Source organism: Callorhinus ursinus, unplaced genomic scaffold, assembly GCF_003265705.2.
Source record: "Callorhinus ursinus isolate GAN/ISIS: 27379988/994484 unplaced genomic scaffold, GSC_fseal_2.0 scaffold4, whole genome shotgun sequence".
NCBI classification, from domain to species: domain Eukaryota; kingdom Metazoa; phylum Chordata; class Mammalia; order Carnivora; family Otariidae; genus Callorhinus; species Callorhinus ursinus.
In genome coordinates, this window is record NW_027397066.1 from 153,550,751 (window position 1) to 153,576,173 (window position 25,423).

General features: G+C 42.4%; 1 protein-coding gene across 6 annotated transcripts in view; it reads left to right on the forward strand.

Moving 5' to 3' along the window:
* The window catches only part of NUGGC (nuclear GTPase, germinal center associated), a 60,411-nt gene extending 40,375 nt beyond the window's left edge, over nucleotides 1–20,036 (forward strand). For 4 of the 6 annotated variants that reach the window (XM_073892545.1, XM_025873780.2, XM_025873778.2 and 1 more), the window contains 8 exons: nucleotides 984–1,117; nucleotides 5,150–5,314; nucleotides 8,806–8,963; nucleotides 10,682–10,820; nucleotides 11,879–11,987; nucleotides 12,678–12,814; nucleotides 14,834–14,924; nucleotides 18,897–20,036. In XM_073892545.1, the coding sequence (XP_073748646.1) occupies nucleotides 984–1,117; nucleotides 5,150–5,314; nucleotides 8,806–8,963; nucleotides 10,682–10,820; nucleotides 11,879–11,987; nucleotides 12,678–12,814; nucleotides 14,834–14,924; nucleotides 18,897–19,036 (1,073 nt within the window). In that variant the 3' untranslated portion in view covers nucleotides 19,037–20,036. The remainder of the gene's footprint in view (nucleotides 1–983; nucleotides 1,118–5,149; nucleotides 5,315–8,805; nucleotides 8,964–10,681; nucleotides 10,821–11,878; nucleotides 11,988–12,677; nucleotides 12,815–14,833; nucleotides 14,925–18,896) is intronic. The other 2 variants (XM_025873781.2, XM_073892546.1) reach the window with 2 other exon arrangements.
* The last annotated feature ends 5,387 nt before the right edge of the window (nucleotides 20,037–25,423 follow it).

Consider the following 25,423-nt stretch of genomic DNA (forward strand, 5'->3'; position numbering starts at 1 on the left):
AGGTCAGAGATTGGGGTGTCATTTCCTAAGTATTTGGCTTGTAATTCTTCACTCACCCAGCTACAAGTATTAGACGTATTTACCCGGCATCTATTGTATGCTTTGTCTCTGAGGAGGAAAAAGCAGAAGCCATGACCCCTTTCTTCACAGACCTTAAAATCTAGATGAGGAGCTAGTACTAAAGGCATGTGTAAAAATCAAGGTACAAATAAGACTTAGTCAAATGGTGCTGTGAGTACAATAGAAGCCCCGAGAACCCAGAGGTCTGCATGACTGGAGCACTCAGTGTGAAGTGGGTGAGCGGGCAGGCTCTGAGTTTGACTTTGATCCGAGCTTAAAATGGCTTAAGACGGGCATGCATTTTACCCGACGTGTCTGCGTGGGAGAGGAGGCGAAGGGCCAGAAAGTGTAAAGTGTTCCTGGAAATGGGAGAACTTCTTGAACAAGGATATAAAAGAAATAATCAGCATGGCATACGCAAGGAATGATATAGAAGAATTTCCACTTACGGGAATGACGGGGAGAAGAGTAGGGTGACACCTGTTATCTTCTGACCACAAAAGGTTAGGACTAAGAGGAATTTCTAATCCAAAATCCCATTCAGCAGAGATTCTCACGGAAAAGTCTAGGGGGATGGAAGAGCTGAGACTCTGGGATTGTGAGCACCTTTTGTTCAACTCTGTAAGTAGCAGTCCCAAGGGAAGCACCAATGTTTCTAACCAGCCTGCACTTTTCTACTTAGTTGGACTTGTACCACTAAATAAAATTAATATTCATCATTGCTAACTTACCCAGCCATTACTGTTGATCCTAGACGTGGAAAAAAACATCCCCCAGAAAAGTTGGTGTAGTGGGCAGTCAGCTCACATAGGACCTCAGCTATAGCTAATTCAAACTGCCATTCCGATCTGTTCATTTTTGTGAATTCTCTTTGCTGTGAACTCTGGCCTTTTAAAATTGTTTGTGCTGCCTGTGAATTCCAGAAATCCCCAGGTTAAGAGGCTCTATCAGGAAAAGGCTCCTGGACAAGAAGAGGATGATGGTGACCAAGTATGTGACTGAAGCCTTTGGTTTATTGCTCCTCACAGACAGTTTCAACTGCACAGAAAACCTGCCGGTACGGGAGATACTTACATGTGTGCTCTGCCTCCCAGCCTGGGCAGAACATTCCCTTTTACCAAGTTTGGAAAATAACTTACAATATTTTTTCTTTTCATATCAAAGGAAGATAGTAAGCTCAAAAAATCTAAAGAAGACAGAGATAATTTGAGGGTTACGATGGTGACATTTGAGTAAAAAAGAAAGAAATAATATTTTGCCTGACAGATGGGTTGAGAGGAAAATGTAGAAACGATCAGCAGCTACTTTCACTTCTCCTGGGACCTTGAATAAGATGGAATGTGTTTAAGCGATAACAGAAGTGATTTGTTTCACCCTCGTAGAATACCGACAATTCTTGGTTATCCTACAGAGGCATGGTTAGGCATACAGTCCAAAAAATTTCATCTGTGTATGGATTTCCTTCATGCCCTGGTGCTGTCAGAATCTCAAACTCAGAGCAGCCTAGTACAATAATGTGAGAGAGGAAGGGCGCTAGCGGGGACATTCAGCAAAGAGTTTAGATATATATCTTCATGATCTCGAATGCTGGCCTTCTGAATGACCAGTTCCAAATTACTCTTGTCATAGGAATGGACAAATTTATCTCTTTGATGGATGATTTATTTATTTATTTATTTTTAAAGATGTTATTTGTTCATTTGAGACACAGAGATACAGAGAGAAAGAGAGAAAGTATGAGCAAGAGGAGAGGCAGAGGGAGAGGGAGAAACAGGCTCCCTGCTGCTGAGCCAGGAGCCTGATGTGGGGCTTGATCCCAGGACCCTGGGATCATGACCTGAGCTGAAGGCAGACCATGTGAGCCACCCAGGCACCCCAGGATGATTTATGTTTTTACTCTAAAATAAGATGGATTGGCTGCTAAATTAGATGCAGGGGAGAGTTTTGGGGGAAAAAAAATCTGTCATTTCAATCAATCACCAACTATACTGCTTCTCTGTGAGGCATTTGCATTTGAATTGCATTTGAATATACCACTGGGCAATCATATATTAAAACAGCCTGCAGCAATCTGCCTAGGAAACCAACCTCTTATCTACAACAAACAGCTCAGGAGGACAGCCTGCTGTAAGTTAGATTCATAGGGAGTCAGACTGCCATCTCTAGTAACAATCCAAGAAGCTAAGCAATGATGTCTGTAACAATCAGACCCAAATGGGCTACTAATGCACCCTAATGAATCACATAGGATCCTCCCTTCTAATTAGCCCACCCACAGCTCCCCTGTGCTGGTGGCCTCTAGTCGGGGTGTGCCTGGAGCCTTCCCACTCCTCTGCCTGCCTTTGAATCTCTGCCAAACACAAGTGATGGTGGCTGACTCTCTTGCTCCAGCAAGCTCTGGCAAAAGAGCCTTCGCATGTTCTCATTTGGCTGGTGTTTATTTCCACACTTGCTATCAACCATCAGATTTGTCCCACCAGATTGTCCAACTTTTTGTTATGCCGAACAAGGAAGGGGCAAAGAAAGTGAACCAGTAGGGCTCCCTGAGGGTTCAAGGGGCTGGTTCTGAGATTGTGGGAAGGTACCCCTGGGCTGGCCCTATGGCATGGCCAGGGGAGGCAGATAATGGAGACCTGACTTCAATGTGAAAAGTAAGTAATGCCAACTGTTGACGGTCTTTGCAGTTTTGGTCAAATGTCTGCATTTTAAAAATTCTATATAAAAGTGACATACAGACCAAGGTTCCCTGTCTTTTTTATCATATTTCTTATGCCTTGTTTTGGCCTAGTTCTGTGAGGGGAAAAACAAAAACAACAGCAACAAGCTGGAATCTTGAGATTTTCTAACTTAACTTTGTCCTCTGAAATACCGGGGAAGCATTTGACCTTCTAACTTCCCGAAAATGTTCTTCAGGGTGAAAATTGCCTCTCTGCCCAGCAAAAGATTGCTTTTGGAAGTGCTAATGGAAAACAAATCAGATGTGGTGCTGTGTGTGGTTGGTTTGTTTTACAAACACAAGGACAAGGCATTTTGCAATCAAACTGAGAAGTGCCTGCCCGGTGATCTTCTCGGCTAAGGGGGAGGGGCAGCCCATGGAGGGACTCTTTGCCATCCTCAGGGCCAGCCTGTAGGTGACAGAAAACACAGAGGAGGGGGCTGGTCAGCACTTCTGGGGTATCCAGCACTTTTCCTCAAAATCCTTTGGCCTCAGATATTGGTCTCAGTCTTAATTCATTGATGGGAAGTTGGAAGGCAAGAGTTTTGTCAGTTCATTCGCATTCTGAAGAAATGTGGTGATTGATCATTTTTTAAGATTATGACTCAAACCAAAAAAAAAAAAAAAGAGAGAGTCTGGGTAGTTATTGATTCTAAATGAACAGGGATCTAGTCATTCTTTTTATGAATCAGTAGGAAGCTGATTATGACATCTCAATGTCAAATGAGCCCTGCGTTTATTCGCAGTAGATGTAAGCCTTTCCCTTTCTTACTGTTCTTTTATTCCCAGACCTGCCCTTTCTTATCATTCTTCCGTTTATTTAACAACGATTTATTGAGTATGAGACTTTGTGAGAATCTTGCCCGTAAAGTTTCTGTTGGTGACATCTTTCTTATTTCCTTTTGATCACCAGTAACACCACAAACTCAGAAGAATCCAGAGGGCACTCTGAAAGAAAAGTATGACTTTTTTTCTTACCAGTGAAAAACTGTGAGAATCCGTGGAATATTCTCCATAAACTCTAAAACTTATGTATTCTAAGTCTCAAGAAGTATGGGGGTTTGAGTCTGTTTTCAGGAAGATTCAGCTTCATTCACTTCAATGCAGTAAAGATCTAGAAAAGATCTAAGTTGTTTGTGTAAGGTCACACATCAATTTGAGAGTGATTTCCATCATCAAATTTGGAATAGAATTTAAAACCCCACATTATCTAGTAGTTTCTCTGTGGCCTTCATTCACTCCAAAATGTTTATCAACTGCACACTCTGTGCCATGCCTTGGAATAAACAAACATGAATAACACAGTCTGCAGATCCTTCAGCAAGTTCCTAGTCCAGGGAAGGAGATATGGAATGAGACAGACGTAGCACAGCAGGAGGAGGGCTGTAATGCAGGGATGTACAAGATTCAGTGGAAGCACAGGAAAGAGAGCCCCAATTCCACCCAGTGGGGTCAGGGGAAGCATCACATGGGGAGTGGCTTTTGAGCTTTGTCTGGAAGGATGGGAAGCATGTGCAAAGACATGGGGTACAAAAGGGATGACACATTTGGAGAATGGTAGCAAGTTCAGGAGCAGCTACCCTGGGATGGGATGACATTTTTGGCAAAGAGCTGGTGGTGCTGGAGAAGTTGGCTGAGTCCTTGCTATGCGGAGCCTTTAAGCGCTGAGCTAAGTAGTGTGGCTTCCATCTGCTGTAGACATTGTGATTCTCAAGATTCTCACACAGGGAATAACACTACAGAGTTCCCAGTTTGAAATCTAGAGGTCAAGGCTGTCTCTCCCTTGTATTAATTGAGTAGATCTTTTCCTCTTCGACTAGACTGTATTCTCCTTTGAAGAAAGGACCTTGTCTTTATTATTGTGTCCTGTAGCTTTGTTCTTCAAAGTGTGGTCCAGGGCCCAGAAGATCAGCATCACCTGGGGGCTTGCTAGAATTGTAGAATCTCAGGTCCTCGGATTTGAACAAACTCTCCCGGTGATTTGTACACATGTTAAAGTTTGAGAAACACAATTCTCAAAAACTGCGTTGTGCACAAAGCCTATTAAATGTTTGTGGCATCAGATGTCATTGAAAAAATATGTTTTAACAGCATTTGGATTTTTATTTGACTAGTTATTCCCTCAAATAGCCCAATGGATTAGACACCTAAAGTAAGTTGCAGGAGGCATATATATATTGTGCTCTCCAACCCACAAAGCTTAAGGAGGTCTGTCCACTGAGGGATGCTTCACTGGGACAAAAGAAGTCAACTGAGGGTGATTAGCTCAAGCCAAATCTTGTGTTGGTGGACAAGCATAAAGGAAGCAAAATTTGAAGAGAGAGTGCCCTTAGGGAGGGGTGGCCTCATGCTTCTTATGGCCCTTGTCCCTAGAACGAATACTTGCACATGAGTGGACTGCGGAGATTTGTGGAAGAGAAGATACAGCTGCTAGAGAAGGCCATTGACCAGTGCTTTGCCCACATAGAGCAACCTCTGCAAGAAGGAGTCCAAAATGCCAGGACTTCCTACCGACGGATCCTTGGGGCATGCCTGGTGGTGAGTGACCCTCTCCAGGGAGGACCTGTGATATTCGGTGACATCTGCCTTATCTCCATGCTCTTTTTGCACTATTCCATGGCTTTTGAAGGAAATAAAGAAAGAGCTAAACGAGAGTAGGAGAGAGTGAAAATTGTATACAGGAAAGCCCATACAGGGAACTGATTGTGCATCACGAGGACCTAGGAGAGAACTGAGGGTCTTGTTTTGAGTGCCAGCTCTACCCATCATGCACTGCGTAGCCCCGGGTGAGACCTTCAACCCATTTAAGCTTGTGGGTTTTTTTCCTCTGTAAAATGGGATGCTAAATACTCACCCTACTTATCTTAGGGTTGATAGAAATGCCAATTAGATTACATAAACCTCTCAAGGGGCCTGCAAATTGTTGTTTTATCTCTTAATTACTTATATGAGGTAGCTGAAGGATAAAGATGTAAGTGCCAGGCTGTATTTATCTAAGGCTAAATGGTGAAAAAGGAGGCTTCTCATATCAGTTTGCTAGGGCTGCTATAACATAAAATACCAATGACCGGGTGGTTTAAAGTGCAGACATTTATTCTCACAGTTGTGAAGGTTAGAAGCCCAAGATCAAGGCAGTGCAAGGTTGGTTTCTCCTGGGGCTTCTCTTTCTGGCTTGCACATGGCCACCTTCTAGCTGTATCCTCCCACAGTCTTTTTTCTGTGTGTGCATCCCTGGCGTCTCTCTCTCTTCTTATAAGGACACCAGTCCAATGGGCTTAGGACCTACCCTTATGCCCTCGTTTAACCCTAATTACTTCCCTAAAGGCCCTATCTCCAAATATAGTCACACCGGGGCTCAGAGCTTCAACATGTCAAGTCAGAGGGATACAGGTCACTCCATGACACCTGTTAGGAGTAAGGAGTGATGAACAACACTGCTCATGGGACAAGGATGATACAGAAGTCTCTAGAGCTGGGAGTAGTGCATAGACTGCATGTTGTTGGCATTGTTGTAATAAGAGTTGGAAAGTTAGAATGTTAGCAGTGAGAAGGTGGTGTGTAATGGAACTCTACATTTCCATGGGCTAAAAGAGTATAGAAGTGGGAATGATTCTGGGGTCACTGGAGAGGACTGTTAGAATTTTGACACAGGAGAATGAGAGGTGGAGTGCCTTTCACATGGCTAGGGGGTGGCTGAGTGTCCATGAATATAGTATGTGCACATGCATTCACTCATGCATTCAGCAAACGTGGATAAAATGCTTACTCTGGTGCCAGATACTGTAAATTACCTGATTCAGTCCTTATAGCAATTCTGGGTGGTAACCACTCTTATTATTATTTTAATTTTACAGCCTTACAGTGGCTGAACAACTTTCCGTGGCCACATATGGGATCCACATCTACCACAGGCCTGTCTTCAGAGCCTGGATGCCCAACCCCTACGCTTGCCTATTGCACCTCCCCAACTGTAGTCTGCAAACTATTGCAGCTACTTGTAATTGCCAACCAGTCATGTAGTTTAAAATTTGTCAGTCCCCATAAAGTAGTGAAGCTTGGTCCACAAACAGCCAGCATTACCTTGCCAGGTCCGTAGTGAGCCTCCTTGGGAGCAGATCCTCCAGCCCCATTCAGGTGACTGACCCCAGCCAATGCCTGATGGAGACTCACAGCGGAGCCCTGAGCCAGCACTGGCCAGCTGTGGGGAAAGGTCAATCCGGACATGAAGTCTTTCGACACCCTCCCCACACACACAAACATAACTTGGCCACATAAAAATGGGCTTTGGGCCTGGAACAAGAGATAAAAGAGCCCTCAGCCTGTGTTGGGCTTATCGCCTTGCTTGGGAATATTGTTCTCTGCTATATGCTCAGTGAGGACTTCTTTGTTCTGCTTAGTATAGGCGTCCAAGGCCCTTACGCAAGCTCCCAGTTTTCTTTATTTCGGATTCCGGGTCCTTGTACTGCACACAATGTGGGATGTGTGCAGGAGCGTCACCCGCAGTAGCTGTGGTGTGGGTCTGCTGGCCGTAGGGGACCCATGCATTGCAAAAGCTGGATCTTGTGCACATTTTTTCTCCTCTTGCTGCCAGTAAACACTGTACCACCTGAGCCTAGTGTGCAGATTGTCTGTTCTCGGTGACCTTGAATCTTGCACTTGTCTCTTCTCTGCCTTTTAACCTTAGACGCATAGCCTGGCTATCTCGTGAACCGCGAAACAGCGGCCACGCCATATCTGAATTCCTGACCCACAACGCTAGTGAGCGGTACTCAATAAATGTTTTTTGTTGTTTTAAGCCATTAGGTTTGGGGTAATTCATTTCATAGCAATAGATAAGTAAGTCGCTCCGGGGGAGAACCCAGATCACCAAAAGTGAGTAAGTGCATTCTGCGAAGGTGAAGACACAAAATGGAGACCATTCCTTTGGTCTCCATGAAAGGAAGGAGCAGTTCGGCCATCTCCAGGCCTTCACAAATTTTCCCGTGAACTCTCCAGTCTCATCAGTTCTGTAATGGCGTTTTTCTCGGTGACTACAAACATATCTGAGGTGTCTTTTATAGGCCACTTTCCTCTTTGATCAGAAATTTGGGCAAACACTTATATGCTGACATCATATCATTACATAACATAGTAAAATAATCTAAAGTGTGTAATAATAAGAGAGTGGTGACATGAATTAGGTTATATCCAGATGATATTATATTTTGTGGATATTGAAATAATTTTTGAAAGTATTTGCAATGAATTGAGGAAATGCCCATGTTATAATATTAAGTGAAAGGGACAGAATATTAAAACATATGTGGTATGATGCCAATCATATCTTGCAACACAGCCTTGCACTTGAAATAGAGTTCCTTAAAGCATATATCATTGATCACAAGAACCTCTACTGAAATTTTGGTCAGTGCCTATATATTTTTATTCTCTTTACTAAGGATTGCCATCCAGGTAAGATTTATCAATGTCTCTGTGGCTCTCGCTTCATTGAATTTTTTTGCCTCTGATTTGTCAATTTATTTCTCTGGGAAAAAAGTATTATGAAGATGTACAGATCAAATTACATTTCATTAGACATGTAACAAAAAATATTAAAAAACAACTTGGGTCTTGCTTGGAAAATCTGAAACCTACACCCCAGTAGGGTCGTAGCACATTTACATTTAAAAATTGCTCCTTTAACAAATACGCCAGACGGTGAGAACATCAGGATGGATATGACACCGTGCCTGCTTCCAACAAGCTGCTGTTCGGGCAGAGAAGCGCAATGAGTAAACAGACAATTATAAGCTGTATGAGGAGATCATGATCAAAAGCACAGGGTTCTCTGGAGCTTGAGGCATGACCACTGTGCCCTCTGTCTAGCTTAAGCATGTGTTAAAAGATCATGTCGTCCCTCCTCTTTCCTGTGATCCTTGGTCATAGGCTTTGGCCAAAGGCAATCTGATTCTGATCCCATGACATTCTAGTTAACGTGTACTAACTAGAGTAATGTACTAACTCTACTATCTTATTGTTTAATTACCTAGAGGAGTAGAGGAAACCAGGGCTTTCACCAGACTCTGAAAGCTGTTTGCCTGAAAAATGGCATCTATGCCTCCAGGACCCTCGCAAGAATAGATCTGAACGAAGCCATCACTCAGCCCATCTATGACCAGATCGATCCCGTTTTTGGAGGCATTTTTAGGTAAAGGATTCTTTCTCTTGCTCCTTCGTGAACAAACAACTGAAGAGCATTGGGCCCGAGTCTCATCTCTAGAAGAATTTGTACTTTGGATCTGGAAGTGTAAAGAGTAGCTTGCAACTTGAGGAGGAAAGCTTAGTCTCTGGCAAAACACAAAAGCCTTCTTGGTTTGGTTTACTTAATTTCTCACAGTGACCTGGAGTGCAGATGGAGATGTTACTTTCAGACTAATATTGTGATTTCTAGTATTTTTCAAATATCTCATACATGCAGCAAGGGATACATTTTCTTGTGGATCAGAGCCCCGGGCAGGTTATTTTGATTGGAGAGTGTGGAGTTAAGCAAACACATGGCCTTTATAAATTTTCCTGAATGCAAAAAGGCAAAGAGGCTGACCCATGACTTTGTGTTTGTTTTTGGTATACGGCATGCGCTCACTCACTCACTAGCTGTGTGAGCTTCACGGTGCCTCCTTCCTTCCTTGACCTTCAGTCCTTTTCTCCATCAACAGAAGCAGACTCTCCTCATCCCCCAGTGCAGGAGCCTACCCCCAGCCCCCCTCTTTCGCCTCTGGCATTTCGCCACCTGCTGCTACTTGAACCTTCTACCTTTGCTAGATTCTTACTCAGTGTTCCCCTGCCCTGCCCCCATCTTTCTTTAAACTCCTTTGGGATCATGCCATTCCATGTGCTCTACCCCTGTTTACAAGTCTATAGCATAAACTCCAAATTCCTTAGAATGGCATTCAAGGGGCATCTGGGTGGCTCAGTTGGTTAAGCATACGGACTCTTGATTTTAGCTCAGGTTGTGATCTCAGGGTCGTGGGATCGAGCCCCACATTGGGCTCCATGCTCGGCAGGGAGTCTGCTTGGGATTCTCTCTCTTTCTGCCCCTCCACCAGCTCTCTCTCTCAAATCAACAAATAAAATCTTAAGAAAAAAGAATGCAATTCAAGACATTCCACCTGCCTCCAAGTGGCCTTCCCACTCTCTCCCCAACCTGTTTCTCAGTGCCAGCCTCTGGCTCCAGCCAGCCTGGAGGGTAGCAGGGAGCAACTGAGATGTGCCAGGAGCGGTGCTAAGCATAGATCTCATCAGATCCTCTCAATAACCCTCCGAAGTAGCTTCTATCTATAAGGGGACAAGATGAGATTCAGAGGACTGGATGCAGCTTTTCCAGTGTCACTCAGCTCACAGGTAGAGAGCCAAGATCTAAACCTATGCCCTCTCCTCTATAACCTGCTGCTTCTTACTGTTGGGAGGTTCTGAAATTTCGCTAACTATATTGTCCCCATGGGGAATAACTCCTCCTCCTTTTTGCTTCCCCAAAACATCCCCATCTTTTAAGATGTAGTTCAAGTCTCACCCTTTCAAGTGGCAACCCCCTGGCAGTGGGGAGACTGACTTTTGAGGTTGAACAGATCAGTGTCCAAAGCCTGGCTCTGCCACTTACTAGCTGTGTGGCTGTGCACCCATCAGCAACCCTCTCTGAACCTCAGTTTTCTTGTCTGTAGAATGGGCATCACTACACTGGTTTCAAAGGTTTTGATCTCCAGGATCTGGCACAGCACAGTGCCTGGCCCATGATAGGAATTAGATTAACTGTTGGTTCTCCTCCCCCTGGCTTAAAAGCGAATAAAAGGGGGACCAGCTAGTTCCTTCTTCATTTTAGCCCCACAGTAGCCACTGTTGTCTCAACATTTTACTTTGTTTCTTCCGTAGGACTGGAAAGCCCACTGACTCCACTTTGCTGCCTCACATAGAAGCTTTTAAGAACTCTCTGCAGGAGAAAATGATGGAAATTGGAGTAAGAAATGGCTGGAAATATGATAGCTACAAAAAAAGTTTCCTGATCCAGGAGGTGAGATAGTTGTAAAGGGGAGAGAGGGCAGGGAGGTTGGGCTGTGGCTTTCTTCCCAGCAGGAGTTTGGAGGTGTTATGGGTCTCAACCCCCCTTGTGCCCCTGGAGTGTCCAGGTCTGGGCATGTCTCACAGCAGGTGCTCCGGGACACAAAGCACAGTGGGATGGCGGTGGGGGGGGTTGGAGCGGCCCTGAGACTGCCGTGGGGGTATGGGGGGCGGGACCCCAGGCTGGCTCTGTGCCACGGGAGGCAGGAAGTGCTGAGGTTGGAAGGAGACTCGGTGCCTAGGAAGAATCTTCAAAGAATCCTGAGATGTACAAACGTCTGAATGTGCTTGTAACACTTTCACTACCCTATCATTTTTGCCAATACTATGAAGTATTATCCAAAGCAGTGAAGCTTAAAGACGTGTCATTTTTTGCAGATCATTTTCAATTTTTGAGTAGTCAAGATTCTTGTCTGTGAGCCATTTTCCTGTAGGCTGTCTTAGTCTGTTCAGGCTGCTGTAACAAAATACTGTAAACGAGGCAGGTTATAAACAACAGAAATACATTCCTCGTAGGTGGCTGGAGGTGCAAGGTCAAGGTACAGGCAGATTTGGTGTCTGGTGAGGGTCCCCTTCCCAGTTCATAGATGACTGTCTTTTCACTGTCAAATCATATGGTGGAAGGGGCAAAGGAATTTGCTAGAATCTCTTCTGTAAAGAGAGCCTGGGGGCTCCCTTCTCATGTCCTAATAACATCCCCACCTCCTAATGCCATCACCTTGGGGATTAGGATTCTAATATCTGAATTTTGGGGGACACGGGCATTCATCCCATGGCACAGGCCCAGCCCGAATTATATGGCAACACTAGAGAACAGTCCCTCTGCCTCTCCCCTTTGGACAAAGTTCCTGCCTATGAGGAGCTCACAGCCTAGTTGAGGAAATGGCCTGTGGACAGCCAAGCATAATATAAGGCAGAGGGAAATGGTGACCACACACGGGAACAGCAGGTGTTCCCTGCTTCTATCAAAGGAATTGGCACAAATGGCCTTTTGTTAACGTGGATTTGCAGATAAGCGCCATCCTGGGAGGCCTGGAGGATTACATCCTCAGAAAGAAGAGGAGGATCTATGAGTCTCTCACCACCTCTGTCCAGAATGACCTGAAGCCCTGTTATGAAGGTGGGGGCTCCGGAGGGCAACCTGTCCACTCCTTCTGGGGTCTTTCTGGTCAGCTTTTCCTTCGGCATCCTTTTCTTCTGCTTTCCCCTCAGAGTATTTGTCCCCCTGTATCCTAAGTCCCTCTCAGACTCTTACCCCACAAATTGAAAACCAAGTAATTGCAAGGGTGTGGGGAGAAGTGATCCGTGAGTCATTTTTTTATCTGTGTGTTTCAGTGCTTTCTGTCCACCCTTTCCTTATCTATTCGTCTTGCTTCTCCTCTTCTTGCTGCATCTCAGCTAATTAAACTATAAAATCCCTTATCCAATTCTCATTCTTATTCCCTTTAATTATTTGTAAACCCCCTTTCCAGCTCCTTCTCGTTTTGGCGGTCCCATTGTTTTTTTCTGGTGGGGGGCGTTGGAATTTTATAAACTTCTGCTTAATTCACTCATTAGATTTTCTGAATAATAGTTATCTAAATATTGAGAGTGTTGATTTTTTTCTATCACGTGATTATTAAACAATTTCCACTGTGTGGAAAATGGTGCTACATATATGAATACGTGTGTGTGTGTGTGTGTGTGTGTGTGTGGATGTATACCTATGTTTGTGTATATATATTTTTTGTTTGCTTGCTTTTCTTTCTGATGCTAAAGATTTCTAAGCAAGTCTTTGCTGTGGTGTGACCGCGGCTATCATTTTTGCCAGAGGCAGCTCAGATCGCTGGCAAAAAAGCGTGTGAGAGAATGAAAGATGTCATCAGAAGAGGGGTGGACCGGCAGGTGGCCGAGCGCATGTTTGAAAGGGCTCAAGAAAGGATGCAGCACCAATTTCAGCAACTGAAGGTATACTACATCCATAGTCTGGGCCCCTTGGGGGAGCCAAAGAAGCGGGTACAGAAGATGGGAGAAGTAGTAGTCCTTGGGGCCCATGTAGAGCCGATGCCTTCTGCAGAGGGGGCCCAGCCCATGCCCATGGCCAGGAGAGAAGGCCAACTGTCACTGGCCATTGTCCCTTCATGGCCCCCGCATGCTAGTGTTGGGGTCTCTGTGGGGCTGTGACTTCAGGAATGCAGCCCCTCCACCTCTCTCTCACATCTTTCCTCTTTACTGGGTCATCAGTAGAACCACTGTAATAGCCAGATGGGGGTCCTAAGCTCTTGACGTACATTAGTTCATTTAACTCCCCCAGCAAGCCTGTGAGGTAGGGACTACTGTTCTCATTTTACAGATAAGAAAACTGAGGCAAAGAGAGAGATGTAGCAACAGGCCCCAGAGCTACAAAGTTGCAGCGCTAGGATTTGGGACTAGATAACCTGGATCCAGGGTCTCCGACAATAGCATAATCTCTAGACAGAATTTTCTTTTTTTAATGAGGGAAATGTCTAGTCTACATAAAATAACAATCAATAAATAAATGCCAGTAAACTATTATAGGTCAGTCAGTTATGACACCTAGGAGAGATTTAGGTTTGACTCTCTGTATCTCAGAAAACAGTTCCTAACAATTTCCTTGAACCTAAAGCATCTATCAAGGACCCTTGGGCCATCTTGTCTCAGTTATAAGTCTCTTTGCACACCACCACCCTCCCAAGTAATAAAAATTCTTTGTTTTAGTCCAAGCCACTGTTGGCCCCTCCTGGCCACGTGTGTTCCCAAATTCTTCTGCCTTGGTTGGGACCTAGTTGACCCTCTCCTAAGCAGCTAAGGAACCTGGCTAGTTTTTTCCATTCACCTCTGAACCAACCTACTTCCTGAAATGTTTCCAACCTGCTTCTGCTCAGCCCTGTGCCTCCATCCATCCCTGCCCCACTGCAATTTTGGAAAATACCTTTCTCCACAATATGAAGCATATAATTTCTCTTGGAATAGGCTAAGAGGCATCTCGTTTGCCAGTAGCAGTTTACTCTCTGTCATTTAACATATTGTCATAGTCTACAAATACTAGCAGATAATTGGCCAAACCCTACAGCACCCAGTCCCCATTGGGTACATAGAAATTGGCCCTTAAGGAGCCCCCCAAAAACAACTCCACTAAAAAAAGTGATTTTGTACATTGACCGTGTACAAATGGTAAATGACAGAAATGTAGGAAGCTGAAACTGGGCGAGGCCACATAGCGTCCCCATTCCCTGATCTTATGGACAAGGGGGCTGATGGCATGCATTACTAGCTCAAGGCTCACAGCTAAAGCCCAAGGATCCATAGCTTAGGGTTCTTGCCTTGGTATGTTGAAGAAAAAAAGCTAGAGTCAGTAGATCCAGGCTTAAAACGAGGCCATGTCAGGCTAGAGGGAAGAGTCCGGTATTTTTCAAAGGTAGTCAAGATATGGTTAGAAGAGGGAAAAGGGTTTTCATTGGTTGCGGGACTGAAATCAGAAAGAAGGCATATCTCAGGCAGCTGAGACGGAGAATCAGGAATGTCAAGTATGGTGTGCTGCATAAAGCAGGTACTCAGTAAACATCTATCTAGTGACTAAATGAACAATACGATGGTGGTTAGTGACCAGCACTTTTCCTCTTTTTCCATCTCTGCAAGTGTTGTTCTCTCCCCCCACCCCCACCTCCAGGAAGCCTCCTTAGCTCCTGATTCAGTTGGTCAGCACCAGAGCTCCAAGCCCACATGAGTCTTGATAGGCAGGAAAGGGCATGCTGAGACGAGTGGGATCCCCCAGAAATGTTGCCCTGCTGACTCCCGAGCCATTCGCTGTACTCTAAGGTGGCCCACTCTTGGAATTGACTTTGATTTTGGCAACGCCAGTCTGTACACTGTCTGGTTGGGGGATTAGGTGGGGTTCCTTTCATAAGCTAACCTTTTCCCTTGGGCTGTGCCATCCTAACAGAATGACCATGCTTTATTGTACAGAATGGAATCACGGAGAAGGTGAAGGGCAGTATTGCCACCATGCTGACCCTTGCTTCATCCCAGGGGGATGGTCTCTACAAGGAACTTGCAGGTAAATACATGAAACTTTTGCATAAGCTGTGACCTTGCAGACACCCCTAGCTGTGGTTGCCCTTTCCTGGATTGAAAGAAATCAAGTTAGGAAGAATTTCCGGGGCATGGAATGGAGAGGATCATGACTGCCCCACCCTTGTGGAGCACTCACCGGAGACCACGTATTATACTCGGGCTTTGTGTGCAGCATCTCATAGCATTCTCATGTTAGCCCACAGGGGGAGATGGTAATGTTCCATTTTGCAGGTGCAGAAACAGAGACTCAGATTCAAGAATGTGCCCAAGGATCCATAGCTGGAAAGTGGCAAATTCAAATCGATGACTCCGTTCTGCAGTCTCTATAAACCCATTCTTTGAAGTGGATACCTTCTCATGAAAAGCCTCGTTTTCTGGTGGTGGTGAAGGGTTTCTCTTTGACTACCAGGAGGCTGGGGATGCATTACCAGCTGCCCATGCCTTGTTGCATGTAATCATCTCTCTTCCATGCCGTGTGCTCCCCCAGACCTCCTGGTGTCAATTGGAGAGTGTAAATGAATGCAAAAAGCAATTGGGAAATTTCTAGCTAAACTAAAAACGCACGTATCCTTTGGCCCAGCAATCCTCCTTCTGGGAATTTAGCCCATGGTACCCTCATACATGTGCAGAATGGCACATGGATGAAGTTATTCAGGGCAGCATTGCTTATGTCAAACATTGGAACAACTCCAATCTCCATCAGTAGAGTCCTGGTTAAGTTAACTTAGGTACACAACTAGTAGAGGACCGTTCAATGGTTAGAAAGAATAAAGAGGCTTTCTTCGTACAGAGTAGCGGTATGAAACCATCTCCAAAATATACCATAAAGTGAAAAAAGGCAGAGTGAAAACCTGTGTGTAATATGTTGCCATCTGTGAGGGAAGAAAAGGAAACACATATGTATATGCATAAAAATCTCCTGAGATACACAAGAAACTGGCCACACTGATTGTCTGTAAGGAGAGGAACCTGGAGCCTGAAGGACAGGGAGGGTGGGAAGCTTATTTTGTACTCTGTATGTTTTGTGCCTTTTGTTTTTATTTATTTATTTATTTTTATTATTTATTTATTTATTTTTTTTAAAGATTTTATTTATCTATTTGACAGAGAGATACAGTGAGAGAGGGAAATGGGAGAGGGAGAAGCAGACTCCCCGCCGAGCAGGGAGCCCGATGCGGGGCTCGAGCCCAGGACCCTGGGATCATGACCTGAGCCGAAGGCAGACGCTTAACGACTGAGCCACCCAGGCGCCCCTGTTTTTATTTTTTTAATGATTTATTTATTTATTTTAGAAAGAGAGAGAGCGTGCGTGCGTGAGCGTGAGTGTGGGGGGGAGGGGAAGGAGCAGAGGGAGAGGGAGAGAATCTCAAGCAGATTCCTCACTGAGTGTGGAACTCGATGCGGGGCTCAATTCCACAACCCTGAAATCATGACCCTGAGCCAAAATCAAGAGTCAATCACTTAACTGACTGAGTCACCCAGGCACCCCTGTTTTGTGCCTTTTAAATTTTAAACTGCGGGCACAGTTGCCTGCTGGAAAAAAATAGATCTGATGTCATTACTGTATGTCACCGAGTATGTCACAGTGAAAGTGGTCAGAGCTATTTCCAGAGTAAAAGCCACATTGCTCCTTCTAAGCATCTGTCCTACACTTGTCTCTTGCTCTGGAACTTATTATTTCCCATCTCTGGTTGGTGAGACGGACCTCTAACCTGTTCCTAATGATCTCTCAGGAAGGTGCTATAACTCCCTCACCCTATACTTTATTGAACTATCTCTTGACCTTCCGAATAGGTCTTCACAGGAGACTGTTACAAGATTAGAGTCATCCAGTTATGTCTTCTTTAAAGAACTCCTGGGGCGCCTGGGTGGCTTAGTTGGTTAAGTATCTGCCTTCGGCTCAGGTCATGATCCCAGGGTCCTGGGATTGAGTCCCGCATTGGGCTCCCTGCTCAGCAGGGAGTCTGCTTCTCCCCCTTCCTCTGCCCCTTCCCCGCTCTCTTACTCTCTCTCAAATACATAAATAAATAAATACAATCTTAAAAAAAATAAAGAACTCCTACTCACCAAAGGTTCTCCAACTGTCCAAGTCTCCCACACAGAAAATGTTCCCCTGAATTTGATGTAAATTGCTCCTGCCACAATTTGAGATCATTTCCCTTTCTTTCCATTGATAGCAGATATATACTATGTAGGGAGTACTGTGCCAGAGGCCAAAGAGGTCTATAATAGTCCCTGCTCTGAGTCTTACCTGCTTGGTAAAACAAGATGTGTTAGCATGTAAATTAAATTAGTAGATAGTATACATTCACTGCATAAGTGATTATAATTACCTCCTAGGTACTGAGCAGTATTCTAGGTGTTGAGGATACAGCAGTGGACCAATAAAGACAAAAATCTCTGCCTTCATGGAGCTTACAGCCCAGTGGGCAGAAGGCAGGCACTAAGCAGAACAATAAATAAAATATGTGATAAATGCAAATGGAGAAGAATAAAGCAGAGAAAGGGGAGAGGGAGGGCTGGGAGTGGGAGACATGGTGATTGGGGAAGGTCTCACTGGGATTGGAACATTTAAAAAAAAACCTGACAGGAGGACTACACTTGACCACCAGATTATTCAGAAGACAGTGGTTATTCATGGCCAGGATGTTGGGGAAGTTTCATGTAATCTGGGTCCAGGAGTAGAGCCTGAAATGATAGGTTGGATTTATGAAGCAGTGAGGAGAAGGGAGACTTCCCAGACTCAGAAGCAAGACAAATAGACTCAAGGTTCTGATTCCCTTCTTGGTCATGAGTCCCATCGCTGACCAGGCTCAGGGTGGGTGAGTCTAGGTAATGATATGGAACATGTAGAGCCAAGGTGGATTGGAGAGGCATTCAGGAGAAATGCCAGAACCAACCTCAGGGTCAGTCTGAAGTGTCCCTTCAAAGAGGACTGTATTAATCAGAGTTCTCTAGAGAAACAGAACCAATAGGGTATGAATATGTGTGGATGGATAGATAGATAATAGATAGATAGATAGATAGATAGATAGATAGATACATAGATACATAGATACATAGATACATAGATACATAGATAGATGGTAGATTTATTTTAAGAAATTGGCTCATATGAATGTGAAGGTTTGCTGAGTCCAAAATCTGATGGGGGATGCCAACAGGCTGGAGACACAGGAAAGACTTGAGTTCAAGTCCAAAGCAGTTTGCTGTAGAAGAAGGAAGAGCTAATGTTGCTGATGACGTCCAAAGGTGGTCTGCTGGAGAATTCCCTCTTGCTTGGGGGAGACCTACTTTTGATCTGGCCAGGCCTTTACCTAATTAGATGGGGCCCGCCCACATTGTGGAGGACAGTCTGCTTTACCCAAGGTCTGCTGATTTAAATGTAAATCTCGTCCAAAAATATGCTCACAGAAACTTCCAGAATAATGTTTGGCAAAATATCTGGGCACCATAGCCCAGACAAGTTGACACCTAAAATTCACCATCATAAGGATATAATTTGATTGCCGTTCATGAGGTGAAAACCCAAGAGGCCAAAACAGAGCAAATTTACCTAGAATGAGAACTGCTAGGAGCAGAGGGTCAGGGGAAGGAGAGAGAAGCCTGGAGAGGACTTAGGGAGGTTTATTGCGTGGTGGGCTTTGGATCTCCTTTCATTGAGCTCTTGTGAAGACTTAGGAATGACCCAGTGATCTCCTGGATCTTTTTATGTGTAGGTTTGTGTTTCTTTTGAGGGTGACCCCTATGCTGAGATAAGCCTTAAGGTAAGAGCAAGAGTGCCCAGTTTGATCAGGTTTTTTTGTAAAATAAATTGATCGGACTATCTGATCTCTAAGTTCCATTCCAGATATCACATTCTGGGAGAAGTGATGAGGTCCTCCGGAGAATTGTTTTCTGGGGACATTTCTGAAAATGACCCTAACTCCTGATGCATACTTTTGCTCTTCCGTAGATGTCCAAAGTGAATACAAGGAGATGGAAAAGCTACACCGAAGCCTGAGGGAGGTTGCTGAGAATGCGGTACTGCGGAGGGGCATGCAGGATTTCCTTCTGAGAATGTCCCCAAGCAAAACTGCTCCCCCCAAAGCATAAATTTAATTCTTAGGGCTTAGCACCAAGTAGATGAAAAACAAGCCTGATGCCAAAGAACCAGACTCACTTCTGTTTTTAAAAATCTGATAAAGAACATCTTCTAACTGTTTGGATTTGATATACAATATCAAATTCAAAATATTGTTACTTCTGGCATCAGCTATCATTTCATTTTTATTTGATAGCCAAAAAGAGTCATCTTGAGTCCCTAATGGAGTTCTAAAGTTTTAGGTATAAGAAACTCATGCTTCAGCAAAGAAAAATAAACATTGAAAAATAAATATCATGGGAAAAAAAACCATTGCAAAATAAAGCTTTAGGGACCCAATTCTATTTCCCATTTTAATACTGATGAGACTTTTGGGTAAGGAGGTAACATTGTGCCATGGAAGCAACATGGGTTTAAAGCCAGATGGACGAGAGACCCGGCTTTCCCACTTCCCGGGAGTGTTATTTAAGATCAGTACTTCTCAAACATTTTGATCTCAGGACCCTACACTCTGAAAATTTATCGAGAACTCTAAAGAGCTTTTGTTGCTGTGGGTTGATATTTACGTATTCAAAATTAAAACTGACAAAAAGTGGAAGCAATTATTTACTAATTCATTTAAAATAAACTTATTGTATATTAATATAAAAACATTTTTATGAAAAAAACTATTTTCAAAAAATTTAGCAAGAAAAGTGACATTATTTACACTTTTGCAAATCTATTTTCCGGCTTAATAAAAGACAGCTGGATTCTCTTACCTGTTTCTGCATTCTGTCACGATATGTTTTTGGTTGATGTATATGAAGAAAATACAGATTCACACAGATATAGAGTTGGAATGTGGAAGAGTATTAATAGCCTTTTCAAATAATTTCTGGATATTCTTCTTTGATAATATGATCTTGACAAAAGATAGTTTCTTAAAGGCTAGTTGCAGTATAGAATCTGAAATCATATTGGTGAACTTCTTCGTATTCTGTTACATTAAAATACATTTCTATCTCACAATATGAATGTATCTTTACCAATGCATGATTGTGTGGCATCAGTCATTTTGAAAATATTTGTTCACTGAATTAAGCAGATCTTCTGGTATTTCATTATATAGTATCCTAAAAAAATCACACTTGTTAATATCTCTACCAACTTAACTAGGAAAGTCTTGAAGTATTCTTCAAGAAGCTGTCAAGTTCATGGAGGCAGATACAAGTTTTATAAAATCCTACATTTTTTCCTAAACGTTTATCTTATGATTGGCAACAAATATTGTCAGTTACTTTCTTTGAAGTGGTAGGTTCATTTTGATTAACCATAGTTTGTCTGTCAGTTATTAATTCAAGTATAAATAATGTTCTATGGGGGGAAAGTCAAATTCAGCTGACAACTCAATCATACAAGTGTTTTCCCTTGAAGTAGTAGAAGTGCCTTAAGTGTACTGCCCTTTTTGTCACACGAAATGACAAAATAGCATCTTCTTAAGGATCAATAATTAATGGAACTAATAACTTCTGTTTCATTAGGAACATTCTTAAGTGAAACTTGCTTTTTTTAAGACTGAAAGTACACAGTGAAAAAAAACAGTAGTTACTAGTATAGTTTGGTGCCACAGCCTTGGTTCATGCGAAGGTGCAAGTGGTTTTGCCCACCTTTGTTTTTAAATCTTTAGTGCAAGTGTCAACATGGTTAAAAAAAAAAAAAAAGCAAACAACATCTTAATATTATCATAAAAAGAGTCTGACCTAGGAGACCCCCAGAAGTGTTCCAAGGGCCACGCTTTGAGAACTACTGGGCAAATTATTTAAACTCTTTGAGCTTTGGGTTATTTACCTGTAAAATGGCAATAATAGTAATACCTACCTTGACACTGTTAGAGTTGTCAGGAACTTTGAAATCATGCTTAAAAAGTATTGACACATGGTACTTAATGGCACTTGATAAATGGTTATTTTGGGGCAGAATAGGGGTGGCATGTTTTAACGGTTGTTTGTCGGGAGACTTGAGTTTTGATCCCACCTCTGCCCAGTACTAATATGACCTTTGACAGTTCCATAACATTTCTAAGGTTTCATTTCCTCATGTACCAAAAGAAGGAAGTGAACTGGATGATTAAAAGAGTCTTTTGCTGCGTTGAAATTCTAGGATTTAAAATCTTTCCATTTTTATTTTAATGTTTTTTGTCTAAGTAAGTAAGATAAAAAAGTATTCATCCATGTAGATGGGTCTCAGTGGGTCTCGGGTCCTTTTCATTTTAAACTTCTAAACACACGCATTGCAGTTTGTGTAGTTTCACTTTTTATTTTTCAAGTGAGGGATGTGGGGGACTTCTATTTCCAGCCATGATGGAGTAACAGGGACCAGATTTACCCTCTGATGTTAAGCTACTAAAAAACCAACCAAAATTTGTGAAACAACAGTTTTCAGGTATAGGAAAATAGTGTAGGACAATGATCCCTGAAAGAAGGGAGACAAACAAGGTAAGCCCTACAATTGCCCCATCCTGCTGCCTAGATAGAGTTTCCAGGCCACTGTACAAGGAGAGGGAATCCAAACAGAGCCTGACAGTCTCCTTGAGTTGAAGAGACAGAGTTCAGAGTTTGGGGAATCCAAGATGCTTAGAATTCATAGGGTGGATTACTGTGGAGAAGAGAGCTATACAGACAGAAATCTCCAGAGATATGAAGCAGAATTCTCTTGAATTTTTAACTGAGTACTGATTAGTACATGAAACTACCAAGAAAGAACCACTGAAAAGGAGCAGGCAGAAAAATCCCCAAATCCCACATTAAGCTAGGAGTAGCTAGAGTGGAAAAACCTTCTTACACATGGGGCATCAAGTAGCGTCCTCAGAAGAATATTGCCTTAGTAGTGGGTCCAAGATAGTCCTAGACCACCCACCTAACAGAGATTAAAAACAAGCCTCAGAAGGATCAAAGTCTTTACAATTAACTGAATCCAAAAACAAAACACAAAAACATTTAAAGGAATAAAAAAAATCCAGCACCCAACAATGGAAAATTCACAATATATAATATCAAAACAAAAATTACCAGGCATGCAAAGAAACAGGGAAATATGACCCATAACGAAGAGAAAAATCAATAGAAGGGACGCAGAAATGACACAGATGATAGAATTAATAGACAAGGATATTAAAATGGCTATTATAAATTTACTCTAAACACTAAAGAGGATAGGATAAAGCATTAACATAAGGAGAGAAATGGAAAAAATTTAAAAAGACCCAAAGAGAACTTCTAGAGATTCAAGATTTAATGTTCAGATGGGATTAACAATAGAATAGATACTACAAAAGAAAATATTAGTTTAAAAAAGGTAAATTGATACCTTTGAGGTAATCAATATATTAGTTAATTAACTTGATGGGAGACAATTCTTTCACAATGTATACATATATGAAATCGTATCAAAACATCATATTGTAAAATGTTGTAACATGAACATAGGGGAAGGGGAAAAAAGAGAGAGAGACAGAAAGGGGGAGGCAAGCCATAAGAGACTCTTAATGATAGAGAACAAACTGAGGGTTGATGGAGGGAGGTGAGTGAGAATTAAAATATTGTTTAAGACAAAAATAACAATGAGGTTTATAACATGAGGTTTATATCACATAGAATTAAAATATATGACAATAACACAAAGGCCAGAGGAAATGGAAGTATGTTGTTGTAAGGTTTTTATACAATACTTAAAGTGATATAATATTACCTGGAGGTAGAGTGTGATAAGTTAAAGATGTATGTTATAAACCATAGAGCAACCACTAGAAACAAATAGAGATATATCTAATAAACCATGTAAAAAGATAAATGGAATATTAAAAATACTCAAAATCCTAGGGGTTTTGGGTGGCTCAGTTGGTTAAGCGACTGCCTTCGGCTCAGGTCATGATCCTGGAGTCCTGGGATCGAGTCCCACATCGGGCTCCCTGCACAGCAGGGAGTCTGCTTCTCCCTCTGACCCTCTCCCCTCTCATGCTCTCTCTCTATCTCATTCTCTCTCTCAAATAAATAAATAAAATCTTTAAAAAAATACTCAAAATCCTCAATATTCAGGAAAAGAAAAAAAAAACAAATAACAGAAGGTAAAATAGAAAAAAAAAAAACCAGAGAGTAGATTTAAAACCATATAAATAAGCACATTAAGTGTAGATGGTCTAAAACACTAATTAAAAGGCAGAGATTATCAAATTCAATTTTATTTATTATTATTATTTTTTAAAGATTTTATTTATTTGTCAGAGAGAGAGAGATAGCACAAGCAGGAGGGGCAGCAGAAGGAGAGGGAGACGTGGGGCTCCATCCCAGGACCCTGGGATCATGACCTGAGCCGAAGGCAGATGCTTAACCGACTGAGACACACAGGCGTCCCCAGACTCAATTTTAAGAAACAAGATCCAATGATACATTGTCTACAAGAAACTCACTTTAAATGTAAAGACACATATATGTTAAAAGTAAAAGGATGAAAAATACATAAATGCAAATCTTAACCTAAAGAGTAGCTATATTAATATCAGGCAAAGTAAATTTCAGAGCATGGAGTATTTCAGGGATAAAGAGAGTCATCGTGTAGTGATAAAGTGGTTAAGTAATCAAGAGGATATAACAACTTTGTTATTTACCTAATAACAAAGTTTCAAAATACATAAAGCAAGAGCTGATAGAACTTAAAGGAAAAATAGCCAAATCCACAATTCTGGTTGGAAATTTCAACACCTTCTATTGATAACTGATAAAACAAGTAGAGAAAAAATATAGAAGACTTGAACAACATATCAACCAACTTTATAAGTTGATATTTACAGAACACTCTACTCAACAGGATCAGAGTGCACTTTCATTTCTAGTGTACTTGGAACATTTACTAAGATAGACCGGATCCTGAGCCACAAGACAAATCTTAATAAATTTAAAAGTACTGGGGCGCCTGGGTGGATCAGTTGGTTAAAAACGACTGCCTTCGGCTCAGGTCATGATCCTGGAGTCCCAGGATCAAGTCCCGCATCGGGCTCCCTGCTCAGCAGGGAGTCTGCTTCTCCCTCTGACCCTCTTCCCTCTCGTGCTCTCTCTCTCTCTCATTCTCTTTCTCTCAAATAAATAAATAAAATCTTTAAAAATAAATAAATAAATAAATAAATTTAAAAGTACTGAAATCATACAGAGTTTATTCTCTTATCCCAGTGGAATTAAATTAGAAATCAATAACAGAAAGAAATCTGAAAAATTACCAAATATTTGGAAAGTAAACAACATAATTCTACATAACCTTGACACCAAGTAAGGGCTGTTCATTAACATCTTGCTGGATTTATATCTCTCTCCTCTAAATCGTAGTTTTGCCCAGATGAAATTACCTTGTTATTATCAGGAACAGTGGCGTTAACTCCAGCCAAAGCTTAGAAAGTTAGTCAGAGCTGGCACTGACATGGGGCAATATGGTAACTGCCTGAAGAATGTAACCAGGATCTGTCCATCAGGAAGGCACCAACACTGGGGGAGCGGAAGAAATGGGGGAGAAGCTGGGGCAGAGTTTTGAGTCCTGGCAAGAGGCATCAGGCTGATACTGATACGAATCCAGGAAAGAAGATCAGACTCGATGCCAAAAAGAAAGGAAAAACTTTAAACACCGAGGGTAGACTCAAGAGGAATAGAGGAGACTCAGAAACAAAAGCTGCTGTTTGGGGAGGTTGATATTAGGAGAAACAGTCTTTGATCGTGTTCCTTAGTCTAGCCCATGGGCTCCATCACAGGTTTGAAGTCACAGCAGATCCATCTTCCCAGGAAAGGGTTATGCAGGACGCTCCCAGCAGAGATAGCAAGACCGTGGTTCAGGGCAGGCCTTAGTTCTAGAGGGGAGCAGTGAAGATGGTGTGTTGCTCAGAAGACTGTGAATTGGGCAGAGAAGACAATAGTTCTTGAAAACACAACCTTAGATGCCTACATAGTATTCTAAATATAAATGCACTATCACTGATTTTACCATTATTCTATTATTAGACATTTAGATGGTGCTATTTTTTTCATTATAAATAACAATGTAGAGAATATTTGTGTATAGATATCTTTGTCCCTATCTCTGATTTTTTTCTTTAGAATAATTTTTTTAAAGATTTATTTATTTATTTGAGAGAGAGGGCATGGGTAAGGGGCAGGGCAGAGGGGGAGAGAGAAAGAGAGAGAGAGAATCTCCAGCAGATTCCCTGCTGAGTGTGGAGCCTGACATGGGGCTCAATCTCACGACCCTAAGATCATGACCTGAGCTGAAATCATGAGTCAGACACTTAACCGATTGAATCACCCAGCTACTATTACTACAACTTTTCTGCAAGTTTGAAATTTTTTCAAAGCAAAAGGAAAAATGGCAAAAAGAAAGCA